The following is a 27,660-nucleotide window of genomic DNA, read 5'->3' on the forward strand; positions in this document are numbered from 1 at the left end:
TTGTTTTCAGAGATAGTTTGCTTGATAGATACTTTTGTTTTTCTCTGTATTATTTACTCCTTGTGATGAGAAGCTGGGAAATCTCAGAAAGCTCTCCTTTAAATATGTGCCTCACCTGAAGAGGCAGGGTTTTACCTCTGTGGAAGGAGCACTTCATCAGGGCTACAAAACAAAGCATCGCCCTCCAACTCTGCTGCTCCCTCCTACTTACAGCATCCTACTCCCTGTCCAGGCACAGAGTAGTGTGTCAGGTGGGCTTTCGGGTCTGACTATTTCAGAAGCTCTTGTTTTTTGGAATGGTTCTGGGAGCTGGGCAGAGGCTGGAAGGGTTTGGTTCCCTCAGACAAAATTCGTATCTGAATTGCTCTCTGATGCGTACATGGAATAACAGGTCAGCCAGAGAAGCCATGCACAGCCTGGGGTCTCTCCTGGGCCTCGGCATGTGTCCCACAGCCGCCCCCAGCAGCTGCACCGAGAAGCTTTTGGCTCCAAGGGCAACAGCCGGTGTAGAGCCTGTAGCCCTTAGGTTTCCCTTTCTAATCTCTGTGACGTGATTTTGAGCTTCGCCCTGGGTTCGTCCACTAAGGGGCCCATAAACACCCCTGTGGCATGCGAATGATGAGGAGCTTGAGCGCCTCTTGCTCCCTGCAGCTGCATCCCGGAGCCCACCGGTTCACTCGTGGGGGACTGGGATGCCTCCGGTTAGCCCAGGACGAGTCTGGCTCAGCGGGAGCTCCTCGCAAGGGGCGCAAGCGGCACGCGTTGCTCCCCCAGGGTCGGGCGGGAAGGGGGCAGGAAAGGGTGTTTTCCCCCTCCCCTTGGCCCCCGCTCCCGGCCCTAGGGAGGGGCCAGCCCCGGGGGTGCGCCCTTTCCCCGCCGCTGCCCCCGGGCCGGGCGCAGCACCTGGTCCCTTGGCAGCCGGGGCGGCTCCTCCGGCGTGTCCCGTTGCCGCTTGGGCCGGGCCGGGCCGGGCCGGGGGAGTGGGCGCATCCCGCCTCCGCCGCTTTCAGGGGCGCCGCGTCCCGCTGGCGGCGCCTCATGGCGCGATGCAGCTGCAGTGGGAGGGAGAGGAAACCCACCCCCCTCGCCCGGCGGCCGCCTTTGTAACCGCCCGGCCCAGCTCAGCGCGCAGCGGCTCGGGGAGCGCCGGAGCGCGGCGGCGGGAGCAGATGGAGCCGGAGGGTAAGGCTACGCCCAGCTCTCCGGACCCGGGCGCGACTCCGAGGGAGCCCCGCGCTGGCCCGCCGAGTTCTCGGTGGAGGCTGCGGCGGCCGCAGGGAGCCGGGCCGGGAGCGAGGCGGCGCCGTGGTCCCGGCGGGCCGCGGGGTCTCTGCGGCGCGGGTGGGGAGGCTGGTTCCCGGGCCGGCCCCGCTCCAGGTGTGCGGGCCCCCCGCCGCCGCCTCCTTCCCCTGCCCTCCCCTCGCCGGCTGGCGGGCGGGTGCGGTCCGATCGGCTCTGCTGGCGCCAGGGCCCCGCTCTGCCCGCGCCCTCGGCGGGGAGCTTGGGGTCGGGCCTCTCCGCCGCGGGGAGGCGGGGGCCCAGCGGAGCAGCTCGCACGGACTCGGGGGCGCCTTCAACTAACTTTCTTTCTTTCTTTAATTGATTTTTTCTTTTCGTTCCCTGCCCCCGCGAGCGGCTGGCGCGGTTCTGATGCAAACCCATCGCCCGGGGGGCCGGCCCGCCCTCCCCAGGCTGGACCCGCAGCGGCGCTGGCTGCGCTACCCGCGGCCTCCCAAGCGCCAGCTGCGGGCTCACCCCGAGCTGCCCCCGCACACATACCCCGGACCCGGCGTCCCTGTGCGGCTCACAATGGCCAGGGAATCCATGTTTGAGTAAATGCAGCACTGAGTTGTGTAAATATATTTTTAGTTCTCCTAAAACCACACAAAATCAGTTCTGTTAAACATTAATTTCATTAAGACTGCTATTAACTGTAGAGATTAAATTTATTTCCTGCCAATCCATATTTAGGCACTTAAGAAATGCTGAGGTTTTTTTCCTTCTCTCCTTTTTAAATACCTTTTGGAACTGTTAGTACTCTAAACATAAACCATTTCCAGTTGCAAATTGGAAATCTCTGTACCATAATGATCTGTTATGTTTAGCTGGCTGTCTCTGTAAAACCAGGATTCTCATGGAAAAAACCAACCAACCAAACAAAAAAACCCTCAAAAAACAGAAACAAGGAAGGAAGGGGGGAAAAAAGCCCAAAAAACCCTGAAGAGATTTATGTTTAGAAAACTGGCCACATGCATCATAGCTGTTTTTTAAACCTCAGTACCTATGTCACATTTTCCATTCCAAATATTAAGAGTGGTGTAACTATGTTAAAGGGATATACTCTACTTTCCATTGCAAGCTTTAGGGAATTTTAACACAAAGGAAAACAGCTCTGCAACATAAAAGAGTCTTACAGTGCCTGATACACAGCAGCACCAAGGAATGGGAGAGACTATTGGCAATTGTTAATGACCAGAATTGGTTTTGTTGAGAAGCATGCAGAATGGAAAGGGGTTATGTATGGCAACCAATACATTGATAAAAAGATTCTTGCATTCTTTAGTAGAAGTTTGTCTTTCATAGAAAGCTGTTTTTCACAATGCTAGGAGGATGTTTTAGAGTTCATACTCCATCTAGCAGAGCTGTGTTTATAATATCCTTTGGAATAATCAAGCTGGGTTGTTCCTGATTTAGCTCATTTGTGACCCAGTTCGTTATGTTGTAAGTGTTCTTACCTTAATAATGCTAAAGAAAAATTATAAAAATGAAATTGAGTTTGAAGGAACTCCTTTTAAAGAAATAAAATCTTATTTTTAAAAAGTGGAAGTTTTCTGTCCTGTTTTTATCTACAAAAGCTGGATCAGCCTAGGAAAGATGATGGCGAATTTCAGAGCTGCTGAAGTTCCCCACCTGCCCTGGATCCAGAGATATTCAGGCAATCTGACTTCTGGCATCTCCTGAACTTTGTGTACCAATCTTCAGTACATTAATTTTTAGAGGCTGGTCCTCCCACATGGGTTGGAGCCTGCAGTAGTGAAATGCCCATGCTAGCAGCCTCCTGCTCTGTTCGTGAAAGAGTCAGGGCTCTCATGTCAGTTGCTTGTAAATTGCAATACAAGCAGTATGTAATTGCAATGTCAGTTGCTTGTAGATTGGTGCAATATGTGTCCCTCTGTATGTGTGTGTTTGTGATTTCCTTGAGTGTGGTGCATCTCACTGAAGAGCATCAACCAGTGAGCTTTACTCCTGTTTTCAGAGTCAGGGGACTCAGAGTGTGGTAATATAAGGGAAATATGTAGAGCTTGCTTGCTCTTGTGGCTCTGATCTGATGTGCCCTGCTTGCAATAGTCCTGGCTGGAATCGTTCTTGAATGGGGCTGGAATTGCTGTTATTCAGTCATATTTGGCACAGTTTCCTGCATTTAAATGTATCTCTAAAACTCTTGCTGAAAGTGGAGTCAGGACTTTTTTTTCCAGAGGACCTTTGCCTCTTGCCGAGTGTGCAGATCTAAGGCCTGGCAGGTATCTTCTACAGAAGCAGGAAGAAAGATGGAGTTGATACTAGGTTGCCCTTTCCTTAAGGAAATGCAGTGTAGTGTGCTAATGCTACAGAAATACTGACCAACACAATTCTTGTGGGTGTTTTCCCAGCTCCCAACAATGGCTGAGGTGATAATGTATGTAGGACAAGGTTGGGACTGCAGAGTGTATTTGGTCTTGGATTGTCTCAGAGGTGCAAGAGAGAATATTACATTCAAAACAATAAAAGCAGTAGAATCATAGTGATTATGGTCCCCATGGCTTTTTGTGTGGGATGAGCTTCTGTAGTGTGATCCAGAATGAGGAAGACTGCCTTAGGTCAGTGGTAGTGGAAGTGGGATGTTGAAACCTTGTGACGCCAGGAGTGACAGACTTGAGAAGTCAAAATCCCAGGTGATGATTTTTAGTTGTGCATTGTTTGCAGTGCATTGTTTTCAAGGCAGTTTTTGTCACATGGTTTTCCAATGGTTTTATACTGAGTTCCCTGATCAGGTTCAATGTGTTTGGTTTTGAGGAAGCTTTGTTCTCAAAAAGGCTATGTGAGGTGCAGTGGTGTGGGTAGTGCTGCTCTCTGAAATATGACCTTAAGTCCAACTGTTTCCTACTGCTTTTCAATGAAAAATGTACAGCTAATTTCTGCAGGAAGTTTTGGGAACAGCTATGTCTTGCCATGTGTCTATAAGTTTAAAAACCATGGAATTTTCCTAACTGAAGCATGTCTGTTCCTGCTGACCAAGCTTAATAATTATGGATGCATGGGGTTTTTTTCCCAGATTGTCTGGTTGGGTTTTTTTTAGGGATCTTGATAAGATTATTGGAGATCAATAATAGTCCTGCTTTGGTCAGTGAGTGTGACCAAGGGGTCTGTGTGAGAATTGAAAGGGCAGGGAGTATACATGCAGCAATGATGTGATTAATGCTTTAGTTAGTTCCTCTGACTGCGCACTGGTTTCTACCACATAGCTCACAGAAGCTGTGAACTTCTGAAATACTTTTGAGTAAGATTTTGAGTAAGATTAATTTTCTTCTTCAAGCTGTTTTGTTGAAATTTGCTGTATTCCGTGTTTCTCTGGGCTTAATATGAGTCCAGTTCCGGCTAGCACAAATCCAAGCCCAGTACAGAACCAGCATAGACGAAGGACAAAAGATGAGGAGCGCTCTTCCCCACGTGGGTGCAGGTATCCGTTTATTGGCTGGAGACAGGACACTCAGGTGGTACGACCACCCAGGTAGGAAAGAGGGTGCGGTCCCTTTGCAGTGGAGTTTTGTGCTCAGGCGAGAGGGGGCGGGGATAGAGGACCGTGGCCAATGGGATGCCAATGGGGAGGGGCCACCCGTGGGACAGACCACAACCCCAGGTATGGAAAGGGACACCTGAGGGCGAGACCATCTGATAGGAAGGGGGACCACACCATTCAGTACATTTCAGACTCAGTACATTTCTCCCATCACCTAGCGTAAGGACAGCTACATGCAATACAACAGAAATTTACATTTTAATTTTTAAGTTTAAATTTTTCGTTGACTGAAAACTCAATTTGAAACTAAAAGAGGTGACTGGTAAAACCTAAGTAATGAGTATTTCTAGCTCCCTGGATACAGATATTGTGTTAGACATTTGAGCCATTGATTGCGTTTGAGTTGAGTGAACACTGGTGGATAAAATCAGTAATAACTACTGTAGTATCCATTTGTATTGGCAGCATCAGATTTGTGAAATTTGATGTTTCACTTGAGAGACAATGACTTGTGATTCTTGCACAATGATGAATATTGATACTCTTTTGAAAATATGTGTCTTGTTTCAAATTCTCTGAACTAGCTGAAAGTTCCTTTTAAGTAAAAAATAATGTGACATCATGTATTTCAGATGTGGGAACAGAGCATATGACATAACCTGAGCTAAGATGGACTTGGATATGAGTGAGAGAGAGGAGGAGGAAAGTAGGAGGGAGTATCGTTGAAGTCCTTTCCATGATGTGAGAGCTCTTGAGCCATGCTGCATGCCCATCACCAGCTCTCAGGGCTCTCATTTTTTTTGTTCTCTGCCAACCCCTTTGAACACCCTGCTGAGAGCTGAGCCTGGCACCCCTGAGCACAGGACCCCAGACCTCCATGGTGAAAATCCATGTGAAATTGAAAATAGATGTCTGCAGCTCACTGTTGCATTCTCTGGAGCATTTGGGAGGCAGTCAAGTCACAGCACGGAACTCTGGCTGGTTTGGAGGTTATGAGTGGTGAAATTTGAGATGCCTTTGTTGGTGGAACAATAGTGAGGTATACTGGACAGTGCTTCCAGGAGAACTTTTTTCCCCTCCTTCTACTCTCCCCCCTCCCATTCACAGCCAGCTACTAAAAGCAAGGGTTATTATAACTTGATTTAGATTTTATGCTTTGCAGCATCTTCAAATTTAATGGGTCTTTGGGTTTTATTTCACAGTTTGTGGCTGTTCATTCTATCTGTGCTGCCTGCAGTTAGGAGTTCCTGATATTACAATACAGAGTGTTTGCTTTACCTGGGTACCCAGCGAGTGCTGTGCCAGCCTGTGCAAAGATGTGCTGGTACAGGTTGTCCCTGCTGGTGATGCAAGTTGGAGTGATAGCCTCATGCTTATCTCCACTCCCTTGGTGGTGTGGCTGTTACTTTTTCTGTCAGTGGTCACCATGTCCTTCTATGAGAAATACCCAGGTCTGCAGTTGTGATCTGGCTTCTTAGGGTTAACTTGTTGAGTTTAAGTGGCATTATTTAAAGCACATTGCCTCTGTGGTTCCTGACCACTACCTCACAAAATGTTGTTCTCCCTGCCTTTTCTTCTGGTTTTACTGACTTCCATTGCTTTTTTTGTTGTTCTGTGAAAGAGTTTATTGGTATTACCTGCTTCCTTGTTTTCTGGGTTGCACTTTTCTTGCTATTTGTCTGGGGTTAAGACCCTTGTGTGGGACAGAAAGCCAATAATTCAGCTGCTGTGAAGGGGCTAGATGAAGAATTGAGGTGTAAGGCTGAGAAGTGGAGGTTGTTGACGTAGCATAATCTCAATCATAGCATACAAGACTCCCTGCAGGATCCTTAAGGGGTTCAGCAAAGTGAGTTCATCAACTCCTCATCTATAGTCCCTCCATTAACAGAGGGATGAAATTCCTATCATGAAGCCAGGCCATTTGAATAACTTTTCAGATATGGGCACAGTACTTTTGTCCCTCAGTCTTTCTTTTCTCCCTCTTAGTATAATTAATTTTGTGGTTATGGACTCTAAAAACCAACATCTCTTCCACAGATAACCATCAGCATAAAAAAGCTGCAGGAGTGCTAAAATGGGATTTTTCTCCTTTGTTGAGGAGCTTGGTAGTGCTTGAATGATGTAATGTATGTTAATGGTGGGCCTAGTAAATCTTCACTGTCACACGGCATCCCCAAGAGGCATTGTTGGTCCCTCTCTGTGCTCGTGTTGGGCACCAAGAGCCTGAGAAGGATGTTTTGTGTCTCAAAGAAATATGTCAAGTGTTACCAGCTTTGGTGTCTTAAATGCTGGTGACTTTCTAGAGAGCTCACAGTTACTAGAGGCAACTAGTAAACTAGTAAAACTAGCAAACTGTTTCTAAATTTTAAAATTTCATAGGCCTCTAGAGTACATTTAAATATGCTGGAAGTATTGATAGCTGTTCAGAGGGCACTCTTGACGTTGGGTCAGAAGCAGTCATTGAGCAGTGAATAATGTAGAATTAATGGTCTTCAAATCTGTTGATTTTTTTCCTAGTCATAGTAAAAATGCATCTTTTGGGATGACAGAACCTTCAAGGTACTAGCAGGGACAGAGCAGATCACTGGCCATTGCTGTGGGAGGTGAGGAGCTTTGAAACTTTTTAGGTCCTCGCGCATTTCAGCATGGCCATGAGCAATTACTTTACTGTAATTGCATTTTAAAATCCTGAAATGTCCCCTTTTGAAAGATTGCTCTAGTTCTTTATTTCTTCTTTATTCATCTAACTTGATGCTGCTTTGCAGAAATTCTTTTGTTTAATGAATATTCAAGGAGAGAGCATTTTTATGCTGGACTATTGAATGAATCAATTGCACATGCAATTTGCCATTTTTCTGTCTTGAAGCATTTTGAGTAATCTCCACTGAAGTATACAGAATCACTGCTAAAAGTGTAGTACCTTTACAGGTAGATTCTGGTACTCATTGAGCTGGTTAATTAATGTGAATGGCTAAAACACTAATACAGAGTCCAAATCTGACACTGGTTAGATGTCAGCCTGTTATTGGAAGCCCAGCCTCTCTCCTTGGGATGGAGCATTTGGATACAGTGTGTGCAAACAGCATACACATCTCTACATGGCATCATGGCAATCTGGATGGAGATTTTTGGAGGATAGCAGTCTTCATATTAAAGAATCTTAATTTCTAAAAGTCTGAAGAACCCAGTAGTCCCAGTATTTTTTGAAAGAGAGGGTGACATCCAAACATCACTTGGATGTCGGAGGTTTCTCCTCTTTATTTTATACTTCTGAAAAACAGGCAGGTGTCTGACTATAATAAAGGAATTTAACACTGGGCTCTAGTTTTCTTAAACTCTTGGCCTCTTTTTATTCTTTCTTTTTGGGCTTGCAGGCTCTGAGCAGAAATTCTTTATTGGTAATTTAACCCTGAGCAAATATTTACATTAATGAGATTCTTGCTACTTCAGTAATCATTTTGAACCTTGAGGTTGGGACAGGGTGAAAATTAATGCACCAAACACTGGGGCAAGGAACTGTGAAAGGAAGACCAAAGAAGCCTCCAGATATGGGTTTACCATGTTTGATATGAATCAGCTGCTAAGTGTGATTTGGTTATCACTTCCAGAACGAGATCTACAGAGATACTGTGTTTTCTGCCACTGGCCCTATGTGTCTGATGGGGGCTTGTGATTTGAATTTCACCCACTGTTTTAAAAAGCTGAATAAAACTGTTTGTGTAGAAACTGAAGGGAATGAAGTAGAATAGAAGACTGAGATAGAAAAGAAGGAAAAAGTGAGTACCGTGCAAAAAAACCTCATAGGGGTGTAGGAAAAGATTTTGAAGAAAGAGGGTTTTAAAGTCAAAATTAGTAAGTAATCTGAATTTTGTGGAAAAGGAAACCTGTACAAAACGCTCTGGGAGATTAACCTGTGGGCAGGTGAATTCCCTTACTGCAGAAGTGAGGGAAAAGTTCTCCAGGGTAACACCAACAGAGAGCTGAATAAATGCAGTAAAGGAAAGAGTGATCTCTCTGCAGACCAGTGAATGAAAATACCACCAGATCTCAGCTTCCCGTGGGTTTGGTTTTTTTCCCTGGATTTTGCTGTTTCAATCCAGCATGATGCCCTGCGCTGGCTGCAGTGTTTCTGGGAAAGACGGGGGATGAGAGTGTACTCAGTTCTCACACCTTTTGGGGGAGAAATATGCAAGGTTTCTCATGGAGGTTCTTAGTGGAGGATGGAGCTTCCTCATACAAGTTCACCTTGGCCGCACCTTTTGAGATGTGTTTAGAGTCCAGGGATTTGGTAGTGGTATGGCCCTTGGGTCACACTGCAGCTCCATGCTGCTGCTGGTGAGCTGCCAGGAGAGCAGGATTGCATGCACCTGCATGGGATTGCTGAACACATAACCCAGTGCAAGCTGGGTGTTTTATTCCCTCTTAAATTGGATGGAAAAGGGGATTGTGCCCCCATAGGTAAAATTGTGCTGTTGGTTGACATGGTTGTACTGGAGCTGTGCTGAACCTACAAAAACTGACAGTGATTAAGGCCTAGCCCCCAGACTGTAGTAGTGTACATCTTGAAACTCTTAGGGGTTTGTATTAAAGTAACATATATGGTTTTTCTATTTAATTTTTTTCCCCATTTTTTCCTTGTTTGTTGAATATCTGCAAAGCCCTTCCCTGGGGGTAGATGAATTTTGCCTGGAGGAAACTTCAGCCATTCCAATTTCCTGTTGGAGCCAGGTGTGCCACCTCTGTGAATCGCTCTCACTGGCTATGGGAGTTATCCATACAGAGTGAAGTTTCCCACGGAGGAACAAAGGGTGCTGCCTGCTGTACTCTCCTGGATCTGTTTTACTAATTGCTATTGAAATTCTTACAGCCTGTTTCTTGGCTGTAGAAATTCCAGGGCCAAATATCAGCACTGTGGGGAGAAGTCCCCTTCTAATTGTTGCATGGTTGAGAAATGGATTTCTGAAATTTTTTTTCATTTTATGCAAATACATGCCTTGCTTTGCCATTTCTAATTTACTGTTGGAAGTGCAAGTGTTCCCAGCTAGGGGAGAGTAAGATTTCCTCAAAGTAGTAAAATAAAATTAGTAATTTAGGAAAGTCCTGTCTCATCCATGCTGTATGGAGTTGTTGGAACTGGGTCTTTAATTGGAGTTATGGCTGCTTGATCTTGATGGCTGTGCAGTCAAAAAAGTTGCTTCACTTGGAATGCAGAACAGATGCTTTTCTTATTCACTTGAAAGGATAGTCTGGTGTTTTATTGGTATTTTCCAGACCATGCAAGTCCCAAAAGTTATTTTTAAAGCTGCTAATCCTCTTAGGACAAAGAAACTGCCGAAGCAAATGTTGAGTATAGGAGAGCTGCTGTGTTACTTGTCCATCTACTATGGGGTTCTGGCCACAGACCGAAAACCTTTGTAGCAAATGGTTATGGAATAACTGTCAGCAAGAGGTGGTTTTATTATTTCTTTTCTTCCCTCTACTCTCAATTGTTTAAAAATTCCATTGTGTCTTAAAGCTGGAGGGTTCATTGACTCACAGAATTCCTCTATGGCCTCTATGGAAATTGACATTTTCTTATGGCTGGTAAAGAATTTCTAGTTGTTCAGAAACTATACACAGAGTTGTGCCAAGTTGTTCTACTTGTATGTTTGAAGTGTTAAAATGTTGTATCATGACAATATATTAGGAGGGTGGGGTGGATGTTCCAACCCACTCCTCTGTGCAAAGTGTTGAGTTTTGGGTTTGAGCTGATTCATTCAAAGCTGTAAGGAACCCGCAGGTCAGTTGTCTCCAACTGCACAGTGTGCACCGTTTTATTGCTCCCTTTTCTCTACTCCCTCTTTGTTGGATTTTCATGGAGAATTGAGCAGGATCTTGCTGAATGATTTTTGATGACAGCAGAGCCTCTATAGGGTGGTGGCTTCCTCTCTCTTCCATGGAGGGTCAGAAACCCAGGAGTCATAGGTGGTGCCTGTAATCCAGGAGGTGAAATGCTCTTAAAAATCTTAAACTGTGAGAACACAGGTTTTAAATGTGGCTGTTTTATTCCCCTACATCTGCTTTTGCACCTATATTGCTTGGGTCTGCCAACCACAAAGGTCTTGGCTGCTAAGACTATATTCCAAATTTGCCAAACACATTAGATTTTCCTGTCTCCTGTTTCCTGATCTGTTCCATTAGCTTTATAGGATGAACATCAAACTCCTGTTGAGTCCTGGTCATCTGTTTGTCCCACTTCACAGTGCCTGAGGAATCCTTGAGTATTACTGATGTGGCTTAGCATCAACCTAATACTTTTTTTCCTCTCATTTCCAGCTGTTCTTGGTCTCTTCCCTCTGACATATTCAGTTCTGAGTGATACAGTTCTATGGAAGCTCCAAGATATTCCTGATGACATCTTTTCCAAAATGTTTCTGCTGTTGCATCTGCTTGGCTGACTAATAAAAATTAATAAACCCCAAGTTACTGCAGTTTGAGCTGAATTTAGCCTTGATCTTCAGATCCTTCTGGAGACTAGATTGCAAAAATGCACATTTTTGTGCATTACTTTCGGCCCTCTAAAAATTTTAGTTTTATATCCAAAACTTATTGAGGTTTAGATAGATTGTGTTTGTGGAGTTATAATTTATAACTCTGTGCTGCTGTTTTCCTGATTTTTAATTTTATTTCATTTAATTCCCACCTCCCACTGAATTTATGTTCCTCTATCTTGTGATGGAAGAAGTGATTTTGCATATTAAATGAGACTTTTGAGCATGTAATTCTTGGTGTAGCTTGAAGAATTCTGGGTGTGGTGATATGATAAATAACAAAATCCATTGTCATTGTCATTCCTTAGTACCATGCATCCCACGGGGAATACCTTCAGGCGCCTATTGACGAGGTGCTTGGCGCTAAAAGCTGATTTTTTATCTCACCAGATAGTGAGGAAAATAAGATGAGACTTAATCTAATATCCATTTGATTGGTAAATCAATATATTGATCTGTCTTTTGAAATGCATTAAAGATGTTTAAATGACACATGCCTTAGTTTCTAAAAATACTGCAGAATCATCATTTGCAGTAAAGCTCTTAAAATACTTTTTTATGAAATGAAATTGTTTTTTCTTTTTAAAATGTTAGTAAGAATTTTGAAGGGGAGCACATTTACAGAAGGGGGAGTAGTTAGAATGTGATTCTCTAACTTCCACTTTGGTTTTGTTTGTTTTTTTAAGACTTGAAAATCAGATGGTGGTTTAATGATTTTTTAAGTTGATGCTGGGGATTGCAGTGGTGTGCCCTTGCTGAGAAGGCTTGTGGCAGATCTTCAAATCCGAATTTTTCAGTCTGGTGTAGTGAAGATTACAGTAATTTATTTCACTTAGAAGCACAGTAGGCTTTTCAGCAACTTTGGCGTTAAAAGACATAACCCAAATAAATTTTACAGCTTTTCCCCTGATGGTTCTGCTGCCAGATAGATTTATTGGAGGGCAGTCACACTTCCAGGGATTAACACAGGCTGGAGCAAGATAAAGCCTTCTCTGAACAGAGTAGGCAGAGCTTTGCCTGGGTATTGCTTCTTCAATGTCTTCTAATGTCAGTGGGTAACCAGTACAGGACTAGAGCTGATAAGCCAGATTGCATGCCCAGATTGCATCCCCAGAGAAGGGGAATCTGTTGGGAAAAATGCTTATGCAAAAGGGAGCCTGAACTGGAAATAGGGTGGTAACATTCAACTTACTGATGGATTTATAATCAGAGTTCTGCTTAAAATGATTCGTCTTACTTATATGTATTTTTAGGTCATGTTACAGCTGGGTAATAGACTTGTTTAAATGTGTCTACTGAATAAATGTGTACTTAATGTCCAGAATAAAATAAATGTAATTAACAAGATTTTTCTTCATAAGGACTGCATTTATCAAATAGGTTTGTCTTTTCTATGTCAGTAGCCTGGTCTAGTGGAAAGTGTCCCTGCCCATAGCCAGGGGATTGGAATGTGGTGGTTTTTAAGGTCCCTTCCAATGCAAACCATATGTAATTCTGTAATATGAATATGCAGAAAGTGGATGTAGATTGTTATACTTCCTTGTTTTGGCTTTGACTTGTAGTGGGTTTGGTTTCAGTGATGAAAATGTGTTGCTGCATCTTTAGCTGACTCTTCAGCTGACTCTGAATTTGTCCCCATGCCCTGCACCCAGCTGGCCTATTCAAGATGTGGTGTAGAGTCTTCATTTCCACTTGCTGATATTGATTAAACTGTAGTGCCCAAAATTTTTTTCCTCTTCCTTTTGGAATACAATAAATGCATTTTTAAGAGCTGGATGTCACAGTTGCAGGATTTGAACTAGTTTGTTTTAACAAAAAAATACCACAAAAACTGTAAGTCTGTATTTTTTCTACATTGTTATTTTTAGATTTATTTAATGACAGTCATGATAGAGGCTGATTTATGCAAGATTTGAAGTGTAGCTCAGCTGTGGATTTCTACAGCAGTTTATAGAAAGTGTAGAAATGTTTGTAGAGGCTAGATAGTGACAGTGTTTGGTTCTGTTGTTTGGCTGAAATATGTAGCATACTCATTAAAAATATTGACATCTCTGGTCTCTTGGAATTAACCAAGGTCAGCGTTGCTGCTCTCTGTCAATCCTACATATTATATCTGTTCTGATTTTCTGGTTTTGTTGATTACTGATATTAAATCTAATGTGTTTTTTGGCTAGGGTTTTGTCTTGTAGGGTTGGGATTTTTTTTTAACTAATTGCTTTTTGAGGGAAATCAAGAGTATGGCTTCCTTCTTTCTAGTTTTTTTTCAGTGCTGGCAATTGTCTCCTGAATATCTGAGCTGACAGATCCACACTCCATCATGCAGACTTGCTTCTGAATACATTCCCAGCACACTAACGATTCCAGAAAGTTAATGCAAACACCTCCAGTTTCTTCTTCCCTCAGCTTCTGTCATACTGACCATGTAGAAAAAGCTATTTGTGTCTAGATTTGATTTGTTTCCCTGTGCTAGTCCCCAAATTTGGAGCACTCCTTAAGCTCTCTTCTGCTAAAACAACTTGCAGGTAGTCAGCTCCTTCCTTTTTGGGGCTGTCCATGTAAACTCAGCTGGGGTCTAGCTAGCATGGCTAAGGGTCTTCTACCTGGGAAGATAGAGAAATCTTTGTTACTTGTACTGTTTTGGGGGTGTTTTTCTTGTTTTTGTTGGGGGATTTGTGGGGTTTTTTTTGTGGGAGGAGGATGTTGTGATTGGTTTTGTTTGATTTTCTTTGTTTGGGGTTTTTCTTTTGTTTGTTTTGTTTGGTTTGGTTATTTTGTTTGCTTGGGACTTTTTGAGTGTGTTTGGTTTTTAAGAAGACCTTCAAAAATAACATTATGTGTTGTATACATGCTGGAATACCTTCATCCCAGTGAAGGCAAACAACAGGTCCTTGGCAGTATAGCTCAGTATAGTAAAGCTCAGTTTTAGTTTCCATTATATGTTATGTGATCCTTGGTTGGATTTTCCACTAGAAAAGAAACATTGTCTTCTGAGTTCAGGTAGGCTAGCCCACTATTAAAAGTTGGCTTGCAGTGTTTGTAAATGTGGGCACACCATAGTTTTATATCATGTAGCCAGGATTATTATAAACAGTGACATGTTTTCTGCTCTTTGTCGACATGCTTGGTTTCATGGTGTCGTGGTTTGAGAATGTACTCCCCAGCTAAGTGTTCCCACGAAGACTCTCCAAGCCATGCTCCACTTGCTCTCTCTCCCTTGTGGCAGCTGGATAGGAGAACTGGAGGCACAGCAGATAAAGATCATGAGTTGAGAGAAGACCAATTTACTGAAAACAGCAATGAGGTTAGAAAATTAACAGTAAAGGCAATAGTAATACAGAATGAACAGAAAAGAGGCCAACAATTCATGTGCTCATCACCATGCAGGACCCTTGACAATACCTAACCACACCATGCTGTGCCACCTGGAAGGGACTCCTTCCCCCATTCTGGGAAATGATGTGAAGTAGTACTGCATAACCTCTGGGCTCTACAGTAAAAATTAACCCTGTCTTGGCTGGAACCCAGGACAAGTGTTGTTTTTGGGATGACACTTCAGAAACAAGCACGGACACTTGAGGTTTTAGTACTGTAGTCAGCTTGCAATACTAAGCAGACCCAGTACAGCAGAGGAAAAATGTGTGTCTTGTTAGGGAAAAAAAATATTCTTCTGAGTTCGTGGGGGTTCAGTATATTCCCTTGCAGATTCAGCTTTGTGAGAAAGTGGATATTTATTTTCTCCAGATTTAGGTCCCATGTATGCTCAGAGATCTGAACCAAATGTAGAGTTCCCTACAAGTCATGTTATGAGTGTTCTCCATATTTAAATGTTGGATAATCTCCTTAGATTATCTTTAAAAGTGTTTGAGGATACAGATTGTAAAGTAATCTTAGTTTAAGATCTGGGGTGCTTAGCAATTGAGGATTGTCTTCAGCATGTCAATATCATTAGGTAAAAGCCCAGGCTATTCTAAATAGTTCTTCTATTATCTTTTCCACTCTCTGTTTACAGGCTTGATAGAAATTTTATTGTTTATGTGGCATGAAATACTTTGGTCCATAAGAGCAGGAAATGACAGGAAAAAAAATGTTTACTGCCTGTTACACCACTCTGTTCCAATGGGAAAATAAAAGTAGGAACAAAATTTTGTTTCCCCCCCACCTCTTCATTTTCCTCTTTGTCGGAGGGGGTGTGTTTGTTACAGTAGAAATTGATTGAAGAAGTTATTTTTGTGCTTCAGCTTGTGAAGATTAGGAAAAAATTGCAGCAGTCACAGAAAGGTATCTGTCATTCTTGAGGTAAGCAAAGGATGTTTAGTGATCAGTGGCTAAGATAGTTACGTGAAGGCAAGGAAAAATGTGACGCTGAAAAGTGGGAGAATTTGAATTCTGCCTAAGAAAAGAGCTTTGTAATGGTCTTATTCATTGGTGAGTAACCTAAACTGTTGTCTCTGCAGAGTTCTGGGGGTCCTGCAGTCACAGTGGTAACAGAGGTTGTCTTATAAGGGCTGATCAGGTCTGAGAGAAGGAAATAATTTTCTGCATTTCAAAGATGTTCACCAGTCAGTGCTCTGCTGGTGTTACAGGAAACTCCTAATTGCTAATATTGTCAGGAATGCTCCTCTGCCCCCCTCCCCCATTACAAACTTGAGTTACTACTGTACTGGCAGCCAGCAGTCTTGGCACCAGCACCAAAGGCAAAACTAGAAAGATGAGTGTTTAATGAATCTGTAATATGTATATCAGGAAAAGATTCCTTTAGCTAAAAGCTGGTGTCATGGTGGCTTTACATCTTTTTGTATTAGATAAAGTGGCATTTGATGGAGTCATCAGAAGACCACAGATCTCCTTCACTGGAAAAAGTCGGTGTTGTAGGAAACTCAAGATATGGCCCTACTAATTCTTGTAAATCTCTCGGCTTCTTTCCATGCATCTAAACACAGGGTTCGCAATCCCTAATTGGGCATGGAGACTTCTCACTGAAGTGGCTTTACTTGGCACTGTGGTAAGACATTCTGATGCCTTGAGCTGTAACACAGCTTAATTTTGGCACCGTTGCTGCCCTGCAGTTTGTGGAGGAGGGCTCCTCTTATTATATATAGCGAGTTTTTTATTCTGCTAGGACTAATAGAAAGATCATATTTACATAGAAGCACCAGGAGTAAATGCATGGTATATTGCTGTAAACTGATTAAAACAAACAAACAAACAAACAAAACCCACCAATTTTATTAACCTCTTTAGCTACCTAGAGTATTTTTAGATTTCACCCAAAACAACTGGGCATGGAACTAGGAGATTACTGAGAGGTAAGGTGCTGCTCTAGTGTCCTAGCTTTTTCTGCAGTTAGGCAGACCATGTTTTGCACTTGGTTGCTTGAGGGTTTCTAATTAGGAGAATCAGAAGCTTGTCCTGTTTCAAGTACTGACTTACACTGTATAATAGAAAAACTGACTTTTAGGTGTTAGTATACAGTGCTTACACTTTGACTGAATCAGCTACTTCTGAATTGAGCTTTGAGGTAATGCTTTTTAGTCTTTGTGGGCTCAGTTGGACCTCTGACAGCAGTTGAGAAAGTCAAGAAGAGGATTGGCTGTGTTTCCTCTGGCCTCCTGAAGCTTTTTGTCTCTTCCATAATTCATCTTGGTCAGTTGAGGACTTTATTTGGAATCTGTAAAAAATAGGATTAGGTTATTTGAGCTGTTTGGAAAACCCTGTTGGACTTGAATCAGCTTTAAGGCTACTCAAAAAATTGGGCTGGAATATCTAGGCTAGTGTGTTGCTAGCAAGACACCTCTTGGCATGAAGAACTAGTGGTGTTTTGGATAACCTTTAAGGTTTCAGCTTGATCCAGAGTGCATAGATACATGGTCTCCCTTGCAGTTGGATGGATTCTCTCCAGCTGTAGAATTGGCATTTATTAGTGGCAACTGTGACTTGGGATGCAGAGACTAACAGGCTTTACAAACCTTTTCTTAGTGAATGCTTCCTGTTAGAAATTCCTGATAAGAAGTCTGCTCTCACTTGCTCTGGTTGGACTGGACTTGGCGGTTGCCTTCTCTCTTGTGTCAGTTTTGGGGGAAGACTGGATTTGGCTTGTAAGGGAGGAGTATAAACAATTCTTGGAGTATTTCTGTTTCTGATTGAGGTGTGGGAAGCAGTTATAGTGGACATTGTTCCATTTGAGGTGTATTCTTAGTTTTTGGTATTTAGTGGTAGATTTTGCTTAGGTAAGATGTTTACTTTAAAATATCAAAGAAAGAAGAATAGCTTGTATTTGCTATGTTTACATCAGCCTATGGAACTGGATCTGTGGAAGGAAGGTGGTGCTGAGGTTCACCATCTGCCCTGGGTGTGAGTGTGAAGGGCTTTGAGATCAGCTCATGGTAGGCCCTGAAAGACCACGTGCCTGTCAGCTGCTGTTGTGTGCTTGACACCCTCACTGAATGCCTGTCCTCTTGAGAGAGAGCAGGTTATATGCTCCCAGGCTGTGCTTGGCTACAAACCAAAAACACAGTAGTATGAAGTGAGGTGGGAGATAGCTTCAAAGGACCCCTCTGGCTAGCACTAAAATGGGGATGGTTATATATCACTTGTCATCCCCTGGAAAACCCGCACAGTGGAGTTTGACAGCCAGCTTGGTGGGGCCATGACTCAAAGCTCAAATTGAGCCTTGGCTACTCTTCTCTTTGATCCCACACAGGAAAGAAATGTTGGAGAGCAGATTAATTCTGTCTCTAAGGTGTTCTTTGCTCATCAGATTGACTTTGGATAATGATGAAATTGATGTTTGCAAATGTCTGACTGCATAAACAGAGCAACCCAGTCTAACACAGAACTCAGCCGCTAGACCCAAAAACTAAAGTAGGAGAACCTCAATCCATCGCACTCCTGGTTTGATGGCAGTGACAGCAAAAGATACCCAGAGCCTGGAGATGGATCACAGATCAGCAGGAGAGCACCTGAAGGACAGTGCCAAGCAATTCCAACCACTCCAGCCAGTAGATTGGCTTCACTAGGACCCAGCTTAAATTCCCCTATGCACATTAATACAGCATGGGAAATAAACAAGAGGAATTAAAAGCGTACAGTCCCATGATTGTACCAGCTAGGGCTGGAGCTATGCTGAGAGAGCTGGGGGCGTTCAACCTGGAGAAGAGAAGGCTCTTGGGAGACCTTAGAGCCCCTTGCAGTGCCTAAAGAGTCTCTAAGAGATTTAGAGTGGGACTTTGGAAAAGGGCCTGGAGTGACTGTGACAGTGACAGTAAATGGCTTCCCACTGCAGAGGGGAGAGTTAGATTAGATTTTAGGAAGAAATTCTTGACCGTGAGAGTGGTGAGGCCCTGGCACTGGTTGTCCAGAGCAGCTGGGGCTGTCCCTAGATCCCTGGAAGTGTCCAAGGCCAGGTTGGACAGGGCTTGGAGCACTCTGGGATAGTGGAATATGTCCCTGTCCATGGCAGGAACATCTTGTTGAAATGAAACAATCTATAAAATGCCATTGAACCCAAATCATTCTAGGGCCTTGACAAATAAAGCCACGCTGTGGAGGCTGGGCTGCCTTCTCTGACAATTGGCTTTTGCTGTGATTTCAAACAATGAAAACTTGCTTTAGTGCCATCAGTAGCCATGACCTTCTGCAACAAGCAATGAAATTGTTTGAAAGGTCAGGAAGATGTTGCTGTTTTTTCTGCCTCCTAAATTGATCAACACTTGTCTTCTTCCTATAAATTGGAGTGTTTCCTGGAGGTGTGTGCCCCATTGTTTGCTTATCAAGATTGCTAAATATGTTTTACAATCAATGTCTTTAAAGTAATATGTTCATTTGGAGGGGGGATTACTTTTAAAACTGAAGCATTAAAACTGGTAGAAAATAATTTTGTGGTGATCCTGGCAATGGCTCCTTTTTGTTTGTTTATTTAGGTTGGTTTTTAAAAAAAAAATTATTATTATTTGTCTCCAGGAGCTTCATTAGTAGGAGTTTCTTGTAATCTATCTTTTTCTTCTTGGCTCAGTCTCTTACTTCTCTTTAGTGGAAAAAAAAAAGGGGATGTCTGGTTTTTTAAATCATTATATCAGAGCTAATTAATGTTGGTTGAGAGAGAAGCACAGGATATACGTTTCAAAGGCACAGAAAGAAATACAAAGTTTGATTTCTAGTTAAATATTTGCTTTTATTTAAAGGTTTGCAGCATCTCTGTTTGCTTTGATTAAGGCATCTGATTTTTGATTCCTTTGAATTTATTTTTTTTCTTGATGAGGGAAAACAGCCTGACATTTTACCCAAGGTGACAGATTTCCTTTAAAGCTCCAGTTCTAGATTCAGGTAGTTACTTATGGATCTCAGATTAGATTAAGAAACTAAATAAATATTTGACTGAATATTTCAATGTCTTTGTTGGAGGCATACAGCTTTTTAGACAGTGAGTCATAAAAAATTTGTGTTTCCCAAATTTCAGAAAGGTAAGTCCACCAAATCCCTGGATGTGTTATAAGAATCTTATGGCTGATCTTCATAATACCTGCACCTGGCAGAGGTTTGGACTGCTATTCTTTACATTTCTGAGGCCATAGGTAAATATTGTCCCTGTTTAGTTCATTTATTTTTTCCTCCCTAGCAAATTTTTTTGTGAGGTTCTTTGGTGCAGTTCTGAGTCAGTCCACCAGATGACGCTTGATGCTTAAGGATGAAAACATGAGTGGTCCTGCGTGAAAAATTCTGTATTCCTATGTTGATTTAGAAAAAATTTCAGAACATCTTATTTCCAAAATGTGTTCTTTTGATACTTGTAAAATTTGAGGGGTATGTACAAATGATGCTCCCCATCCCTGGGAGTGTTCAAGGCCAGGCTGGACAGTGCATAGAGCAACCTGGGCTAGTGGAAGGTGTCCCTGCCTGTGGCAGGGTATGGGATGAGATGAACCTTGAGGGCCCTTCCAGATTCTATACTCTTGTTTAATGAGAGGTTACTGGTGGGAGTAAAGACCCTCAGAAGGGTGTTTTCTTACCCTGTTAAACTCATCAGAATGTGAGTCGTTTTAATATCCATTTGTGTGGTGGAGCCCCGGTGCCTTTGCAGGTTTTACCACAATATTGACAACAATTACAAATCCTCCAGGCTGGGATTTTACAGGCCATGGTATGTGTTTGTTGTGTTCTTTGCTGCCCTCCCTCCTCCCTTACCATCTGTTCCCCAAATCTTTTATTTTTCACTTTCACTCTTTTTTCACAACTTTTCTTATAATATTCATGATCAACTCTTTTGTTCCCTATAGTTTTGTCTCAAAGCCCCATAAAAGAATTAGACCAAAGCCATAAAGCAGTGAGACAAACGGAGCTTTTAAGCTGCGTTCAAAAGAGATTTGAAATTGAACAAGGGGAGGTTTATGCATCCCTAATTAGAGGCAAAACTAAGTGACCATGACAGATTTATTGATGATAAACCTCAGTCCTGTTTAAACATCTGTTGAAGCCCAACTTAATAAGTAATAGCAGATTATTGCTGCCTCAGATGCAGTTCCTGGGTGCCAGTGGGACTCTGGAGGAGCTGCGCTGTGATGTGTTTTCAGGACCAGTCCCAACAGTCCTGGGGCTCTGTCTGCTGTGCAAGGTTTTCTACAAATGTCCAGGAAATTGCCTTAATATTAACATGTTTCACTTAAAAAAAAGAATCCAGAATATTCTCAAGGTATATTACTGAAGGGGGCAAAAGATGCATAAAATTTATTTTGTTTGGGATTAAAGAGGATCTGAAGAGCTCTTAAAGGCAGGCAGAAGACTCTAATGTTCCAAGGCCAACAAAATATTTACCTTAATATGAACGTGAAATTACTTGTGTGGAAAATCATGTTTTACAGGTCGGGGAAGAGTGGAGTGGGACACCAGTCACAGGGTGGTTCAGTGCAACTCTGTTTTAGTGCTGTTGGCATTAACTGAGGGCATGGGTGGTTTGTTTGACTGCATTTGCACACATTTTCTCACAGTGAGAAATTTGGGAATTTATTGGAAGTGGTGTTCTGCCTTTTCTATCTTCACTTGTGCCCTGCTTTTCTTCCTGTAGTCCAACAGGTCCAAGTTTCATAACCAGTACAGTAGTTCTTCACCTTTTTCATACAGAGATCCTAATTTTTCATATTCATTTAACTTGGAAGGATGTTTCCTTGAGAAAATGCGGGTTTTTTAAAGCCAAGAGTGCGTTGCCAAATGTTTGTCTAAAGGATGTCACTAGTATGGAGGGAACAAATGATAACCATCCTAAGTCCAAACGTCTTGGCAGCAAGCTACAACAAAGAGCTTTTTGGACTGTCTTGTGCCAAACATTTAAACCTGTGTGAGAGGCTGTGTTTAAAAGAACACCATTCAAACCAGAAGCTCTGGGTGCCATAACATAGGCAACTTAGTGCAAGATAAATGCATTGTAACCTTGTTCCTCAAGCCAGGGTGCAGTTTCATGGCTATTTGAAAAATCGAAGGACCAAAGTAAATGCTCCTTCTGCAGGTACTGAGCTAATTCTGGGTCCAGAGCATCTCATCAGACCAGGCTCTGGTCACAGAGCAGTGCTCTCCAAATATTCATGCTCAGCACCCAAAATAGCAGCTGGCAAAATCCAAAATTGAGTCTTTTGATTTGTAGTGCTTTGTCTAGGTCCCTTCACCAAAACCTTATAAAAATCTCAGCTGGGAGGTGTTTGAATGTCTGTAATTGATATATTGTTTCATGTGAATGGAAATGTTACTTCATGAAGTGCTTTGGGATATTTGGGGGGTTTTGAAAAACACCTTTTGTATATTAAGGTTATTATTAAGCGTGATTAATTATGATTGAACACATTTCAAAATCCAAGACGAGAGCTCTAAAAACTACAGGCTTGAGTTGATTTGAATTTTGCAGATCTTTGTACAGGCACTGATTTTGGATCTATGCAATACTGAAACTAGTAGAATTTTTTTCTTATTTTTAAATTTTTTTTAAAAAAATTCATATCTATAAAGCTTAAACTTTTCCTTTGGTGTGGAGTGAGATGCATGGCTTTGCCATGTCAAGCAAGTGTACTGCTGCTGTTTCCTGGCAATGAAACAAGGGCATTTGTACCTCTTAGGCCTGGTAGAGAAATGACCAATTGAGTCAATTGTAACCATTTACTTTACAGCAAAGGATAAATTGAAAGGCAAAATTGAACAAAAAAACTTTTGCTTTGTTTTTCATGAAAGCATGCATATATACAACTAATTACAAAAGCTGCAGAATAAAGCTTCGAGTGTTAAAGCTTTTTTCATAAACCAGAAGTAGAGCAATAGTCCATGTGAAAATTGCTGATATAATCACAGGCTCTTTGTTACTGTGCAAATTTCTGCAGTGTTTTGTTTTAACACCATTTTTGGTGTTTCTGAATTAATTTGGAAACTAAGTAAGAGAAAGAAGGACTGCTGGTGGTCCAGTTGTATGTTTGAGTAGAGGAAAGCAGTGTAGCATTCTGCCTGCTCCAGCAGCAGATGCTGCACTGAACCCAAAAGAAGCCCAGAGGGGAAGTCTGTTTTTCCTCTGTGCTGAGCACTGATGAGGCTGTGCTTCAAATCCTGGGTTCAGTTTTGGGCCCCACCTTGAGAGTCTGGAGTGTGTCCAGGAAAGAGAGAGCTAGGGAAGGATCTGGAGCACTAGGAGTGGCTGAGGGAGATGGGGGGAGTAAAGTAGGGTCAGGGGAGACTTTGTCTTTCTCCACAACTCCCTGACAGGAAGGGGGCAGCCAGAGGTAAATCATGATCTGCTCCCAGGGAAGAAGAGACAGGACAACAGGAAATGACCTCTTCCCCACCAGAGAAGATTTAGATTGACTGTTAGGGAAAAGTTCCTTCACTGAAAGTGAAGCATTGGACAGGCTGCCCAGGGCAGTGGTGGAGTCACCATCCCCGGAAGTGTTAAAAAAATGTTGCTGTGGCACTTGAGGACATGGTTTAATGGTGAACGTGATGGTGTTGGGTTGGCAGTTGGACTTCATGATCTCCAGGTCTTTTCCAGCCTTAATGATTCTATGATTGCAGGATTCTGTCACCCTTAGTCATGAAGAATAGATGTTAACTCAATGAATCCTCACACTTCTTTTTGTCTAAGGCTGCTGTATTATGGTATTTGGATGGGAATTGGTCCTTGTTTTGGACATCCCATATTTACATTATAGATTGTTACAGAAATATGGTTTCTGTTCTGGATAGTGTTACTTTGGTATAAATCCTTGTATAAGCCCACCTGACTCTTTCCATGTGCTAACAAGTATCTTTAAAAACAATTTTAATTGTTTTTAAGCAATTAAAAATTGTGAAAATCAATCCAAGGGTCTTCTACTTGTGGAAGACAAAATCTTTGATCTATTAAACCTGGTATGGCATATGGCAGCAGTGGGATGACACTGTTTCAGTGTGCCATGAAGAGGATTTAGATTCTTTGAAAAACTTGAGGTTTTGCTTGGAAGAACTGATTTAAACCTGATTGCTTTCAAATACTCTTACTGCTCAGTGCAACTGAATCAATATGGGATACTACTCTCTTCTTTTTACTGCTTCTTGCATAAAATGATACTAACTTCTCTGCATGGTGTCAGTCTCTCTGTGCTTCCTCCCTTTTTTTTTTCTCCTGCAGAATTGTGCATGCTGTTTGCATTGGGCTGTGACTAATGTACAGATTTGCTTTCTGTAGTGCCAGTGATGTTCTGCCAGTGTTTTAGTAGGGGATTCCCACAAGAATTCCCCTGCCTCCCCCATGTGGAGGAGTTGTGTGCACCAAAAATACATATACTTCAGTTATTTACTTTGTGGGGTGGGAGAACAAAGGTTCCTGTTTACTTCTTTTTATTTGAAACAATACTATCAGCTGGCTAACCAGTGCTGAAGGGAGTTAGCCCTGTCCCAGGAGCTGGGTAGGACACTGGCCAGGAGTCCATGCTACACTTCTGTTCCTGCTGTGAAACCTTGGCAACACTTAACATTTTTTGGGTTTTTTTTTAAATTTTCTTTCATTTTAAAGCATTATTTAATTGAACTGTGAACAAAGCCTGTTTTTAGTAAGTATTTGTACAGTGCCTATCTTGATGGGCTCTGCTTTCTTTTGGGATTGTTGCGTGCCTTTGTAGGAATAAAAAAATTATAAACAGCCAGTGGTCCAACAAGCTGCTATCAAAGGGCTCTCACCAAGAGCAAGCCCGGGTGTTCCACATCCCCAAGCTTCCAAAAAACTGTGAAATCACTGGAAATGCAGATGGCAAGTTGCTTCATTATACATACGCATGTATTCAGCTAATTGCAGAGATTCACTCTCCTCGCTGATGACTTCAGTATGTCACAGACCTGAGCACAGTGTGCTGCTCTTGTGCACTGTCTGCTATGGGAGCAGTGATAGGGATTTTGGGAAGAAAATTGTTCAGTGATGTTATTTGTGGATAGATTTATATTAATATTTTTCTTAAAGAGATTATACATGAAATTAATCATGAACAATTACTGTAACATTAGCAAACTATGTCTCCTTAAGTTTGAAGTTATTAAAAGGAGTGGTTGTCAAGGTGTATATGTGTACATATATATATGTATAGTGTATGGATGCATATATACATGTATTAAAAATTAAGAATTACATATAAAAAATAAAGAATAATTGGCCTGGCTCATGGTCTTACTAAAGCTGTGTGGTGTTATGCACCATTCAGAGCATACAACTGTTGTTCCCCTTGCACAAAGACTACCTTTGTTTTTTGGGTGAAGTCATGGTCTGTTTTAAACCTCATGTTTTAATAATGAAGTTCACTGTAAACTGAAGGAAATGAGACCATGAGATTTTGTCCTGATAAAAACCAAACTGGAACTTGCAAAGTCAACTGTGAATAAATGTGCATGTCATAGTTTATGGTTTCTGGTTTTGAGTCTGGTTCCTCTTTTCCAAATGTTTTGGAAGAAATATACAGCTCCCATCAGTGACCTCCTACAAATAAGTTCTATTTACTTTCAAAGCATTTTCTGACTATGAAAATAAAATGAAAGTGGGAAAAGGCACTTCACACCTCTCATACTTGTTTGACAGACTTCATTGAGTTGAACTTCCAGCTCCCCCTGTTCCCCACTTCATGCTGGCTCAGTTCTGGGTTTTCTCCTGGTGTGATTCCAGAGGAAAACACTCTGGGGACATGCAGCTCCAGGATGAAACTCAGAAGTGTTTGTGCTTAAAGAAATGGTCAGCACTGCCTGTCTGTTCTCAGTGATGATAACAGTAATTATAACCTATTATTAGAACAGTGAAATTTAATGCACTTATTGAAGATGTGGTATGAAATGGCTGGATCAAAGGTGCCTGAAGACCCATTTTCTAGCTTTATTGAGGAGTATTTGTTTTGGTTGTTCTAGTAGAAAAATTACCCAGTTTAAGTAGGTGAAGTTATTTGGGTGTTTAACCTTTTTTTGGCACCATTTAGGCCATGTAAGTGATTTAAACTTCTATTTTTACTGCAGGTCTTAATGCAGGGAATTTCTGAAATAAGTTTCAGAAATTTGTATGACCAAGGCAAAAATTTCTGTTTAGTTTGTTTAAGACTAAAAGAGCAAAGATACTGAGTTCTTAAAGGAATATATGTTGGCAGCAGAAGTGATTGACAGCAGAACTACATCTATTTTCTCAAAAGTTATTTGGTTTTCAAAAGCTGCTCTTGCAACAGAACAGTGATAAAATCCCCTTGCTGTCTTAATGCCTTTAAGGTAACTCCTAGTGGATCGGAATGATCAAGCTTTAAAGTTGCAGTGCCACTGTAGTGATTGATCATTCCGATCATTGCAGGGGGAAATAATAATTAACGAGCACTGTATCATATAGCTTTTTAAAACTGATATTTATAGCAGCCAGGGTCGGTAGGATAGCACCTATATGCCTTATTAGTGCATATGAGGAATTTTTTTGAGGCCATATGAGAAGGAAGTGCTGGGTGTTAGCAGAGATGGTGTTAAAATGTTGAAAACTCGAGAATTGTAAAAAGTCATCTTTTAAAAAATCACTTCTGTTTCCTTTCAGGTGACTTGGACTAGGTTGAAATATATGGCAAACCTGTACGTCTCACAAAAGTACCCTGAGTGTTCTGCCTTCCTAACCAGTTAGCTCTGCACAGGAGAAAATTATAAAAATACATATTGCAAACCACAGCGTGTCCCCGGATGTAACTGGGACCTCTGTAAATTTACATTTCCATGGGCTGGTGTACCATTTCACCTTTAGTGGTGTTATTTGGGAACCATTTGGGAACCAGATAACATGATGCACTTGTGCAGCTCTTAGATCAGTCATTGTATGTATTTTTGTTGGTTATTTAAAAGATATTATTCCACTCAAAAAAAAAAGAAAAGGCTCTTTTGCTTGTTCCACTGTGGCTTGAGTGATTTATTGCATATTCTTAGTTTGTTTTTTTGTTTAACTTTGGTGCATGCAACTAGTGAAAGTAGGAATATACAGCAATGCAAGTGTCTGCATCAGATGTTGCTGTTAGGCAAGCTGACTTTTCCTTTGTTTCATCGGCAGATGAATGTAGTTGTCAGGACACAAAAAATAAGGTAAACGAATAATAGATATTGACTTGTTCCCTGTTTTTCTGGGTACATTGTTTGAAATGATAGCTTATCCTTAACAATGTCTCCTTTTTGGTTTTGGGGGTTTTTTTGTAATTTTATGTCTGTTCTTCCAATAAGAGGTTATCAGTCATCTAAAAGCCACCACTAACCATGAGATCAACTCTTCATTTCTTTGCACATGCAGTGTTCTGATAAAAAGCTTCAATAAGATTACAGGAGGATCATGTAATAATGAATAGCCAGTCATTTGTCAGTTTTGTTCTGTTTATGTTTTTGCAATAAAAGACTAAAGTCTGTTTTTCCCCTCAGCTTTGCACATCTGATACCTTGCCTTGTTATTAGGAGACAAGGTATGATTTTTATGATGTGTATTTTCCTGGAGCACAAAGGCTTTAGCCACATTATCACAGAAATGTTGGCTAGTCAGTCTGTTGCTATTTAGCTGTTAGAAAGTCTAAAACAGTGATGCTTTTTTGTTTGTTCAGGGTGGCTTCAAAGAAATCTCCTGGCTGCCCTTTCCAAGACATACCTGGGTATGTATGATATGCATAAAAATCAATATATTCTTGACTTTTAATAATCAATATATGCTCTCCCTGCAATTTCTTGGCCTTCTGCTCAACCTCACTGTATACCTTTGTCTCTCCCTAGCAGGTGCCTTTTAAAGAAAAGAATAATCAATCTGAGCTGCTCCCTGGTCTTGTTGATCTTCCCTGGTAGTTGATGGTGTGGCTTTTAATCTGGTTTCCTGAGTAAGTG

The 27,660-nt window shown here is 41.8% G+C and overlaps 1 protein-coding gene across 5 annotated transcripts in view; it reads left to right on the forward strand.

Moving 5' to 3' along the window:
• The first annotated feature begins 612 nt into the window (after positions 1-612).
• The window catches only part of FGD3 (FYVE, RhoGEF and PH domain containing 3), a 96,457-nt gene continuing 69,409 nt past the window's right edge, over positions 613-27,660 (forward strand). The window contains exons 1-3 of one of the 5 annotated variants that reach the window (XM_030956861.1): positions 613-1,182; positions 27,387-27,434; positions 27,553-27,653. Coding sequence is in view for 2 of the 5 variants with exons in the window: in XM_030956859.1 (XP_030812719.1) it covers positions 693-1,182; positions 27,387-27,434 (538 nt within the window). In the remaining 3 variants the exon portion in view is untranslated. The remainder of the gene's footprint in view (positions 1,183-27,386; positions 27,435-27,552; positions 27,654-27,660) is intronic. The other 4 variants (XM_030956862.1, XM_030956863.1, XM_030956859.1 and 1 more) reach the window with 4 other exon arrangements.

This window comes from Camarhynchus parvulus, chromosome 12 (assembly GCF_901933205.1).
Source record: "Camarhynchus parvulus chromosome 12, STF_HiC, whole genome shotgun sequence".
Classification (NCBI taxonomy): Eukaryota; Metazoa; Chordata; class Aves; order Passeriformes; family Thraupidae; genus Camarhynchus; species Camarhynchus parvulus.